At 38.4% G+C, this 1728-nt stretch overlaps 1 protein-coding gene across 6 annotated transcripts in view; it reads right to left on the reverse strand.

The window, feature by feature from the left end:
• ATXN3 (ataxin 3) overlaps nucleotides 1–1728 on the reverse strand; it is a 53598-nt gene that overhangs the window by 39484 nt on the left and 12386 nt on the right. For all 6 annotated transcript variants that reach the window (XM_027774707.1, XM_027774703.1, XM_027774706.1 and 3 more), the window contains exon 2: nucleotides 173–337. In XM_027774707.1, the coding sequence (XP_027630508.1) occupies nucleotides 173–226 (54 nt within the window). In that variant the 5' untranslated portion in view covers nucleotides 227–337. The remainder of the gene's footprint in view (nucleotides 1–172; nucleotides 338–1728) is intronic.

Below are 1728 nucleotides of genomic sequence, written 5' to 3' on the forward strand. Positions count from 1 at the left end.
GGAAAAAAAGGTCATTAGTGAACATATTTAAAACAGCATCTTGTGCATTCCTATCTACAAAGGAAGAGCAAGGCTGCAATTAGCAAGTTAGATTCCTGCGGAAATAATGGCACATCCTTTTCTAAATAGTACTTACATTTTAAAAAAGTGTGACTTAGCTTAAAATAAGTACCTGTAAAAATGTGCGATAGTCTTCACTAGTGACTCCTCCTTCTGCCATTCTCATCCTCTCTTCTTCATCTAGCTGATGTGCAATTGAGGATAATTCCACAGGGCTAAAATATTCTCCTTGCAACAGATTATTCAGGCAATGCTGAGCACAAAGTGAGCCTTCTTGCTAATATTTCCAAAAGAAAAAATTCAGATGTGATTTATTAAACAAATTTGTATAGCATCTTCCTCTAAAGAATTTAATCATTCACTTTTTTTTAAAAGAAAAAGAATTATTATTTATTTAATTTGAACTGTTATTGGGCTAAAATATTCTCCTTGCAACAGATTATTCAGGCAATGCTGAGCACAAAGTGAGCCTTCTTGCTAATATTTCCAAAAGAAAAAATTCAGATGTGATTTATTAAACAAATTTGTATAGCATCTTCCTCTAAAGAATTTAATCATTCACTTTTTTTTAAAAGAAAAAGAATTATTATTTATTTAATTTGAACTGTTATTGGTTTTTAATTTGACAAGAGAGAGAGAAAAAGGGAAAGAAAGAAACCAGGTCTGGGACTTGAACTGTGGTTTGCCATGTGGGAATCCAGCATCTTTAACCACCAGGCCACCTGTTGGACCCCATTCACTTTTTAAAAAAAGATTTATTTATTCTCACTTATTTTAATTTGACCAGAGAGAGAGTGAGAAAAAAGACACCAAGTCCAGGACTAGAACTGTGGTTGGCCATGTGGAATATCCAGTGCCTTAACCACCACACCATATGCTGGTCCCAATCATTCACTTTTTAAAAAATTATTCTTTATTTAATTTTATGTATTAATTCATTTGTTTTAATTTGACCAGAGATAGACACACAGAGAGAGAGAGAGAGGGAGAGAAGGAGAGAGGGAAAGTGAGAAAGTAAGCCACCAGGTCTGGGACTCAAACTGCGGTTGGCCATGTGGGAGTGTCCAGCTCCTTAACCACCACACCACCTGCTGGCCCCTCATTCACTTTTATTTTTTTTTTTTGGAGAGGTTTTTGCTACAGGGCGCTTGCGCTTGCCAGAAAGAGAGAGAGAGAGAGAGACAAGAGATAGAAAGCGAGAAATCACCCCCCAGGGGAGATGGTCACGCCGCAATCCCTTCTCCTCCATTCTCCTCTCAGGATCTTGGGCACGCACGCACACGCACCTGGCGTGAGTTTAATCCGCCGGGTCCGGGACTCGAACCGTGGTCAACTATGTGGGAGTCCAGCAACAAAGCCATTACGCTAACTGCTGGTCTCTCATTCACTTTTTAATATAATCAAACCAAAACTTTATCTTAAGACAAACATTATTACTAGCCCAGGTACATGCATTTTCATTTCCTTTTTTTAATACATTATTGTATTTCACTTTATTTTTAAATTAAATTATATTTGTTTCTTTCTCTTTTTTTGGGGGGGAGAAGTTTTTGCTATAGGGCATGTGTGCTCGCCAGACAGACAGAGACAAAGAGACAGAAAGTGAGAAATCACCCCCCGGGGGGGATGGCCACGCTGCAATCCCTTCTCCTCCATTCTCCTCTTGGG

The sequence above is a fragment of the Tupaia chinensis genome, unplaced genomic scaffold, assembly GCF_000334495.1.
Source record: "Tupaia chinensis unplaced genomic scaffold, TupChi_1.0 Scaffold000469_1, whole genome shotgun sequence".
In the NCBI taxonomy this organism is placed as follows: Eukaryota; Metazoa; Chordata; class Mammalia; order Scandentia; family Tupaiidae; genus Tupaia; species Tupaia belangeri.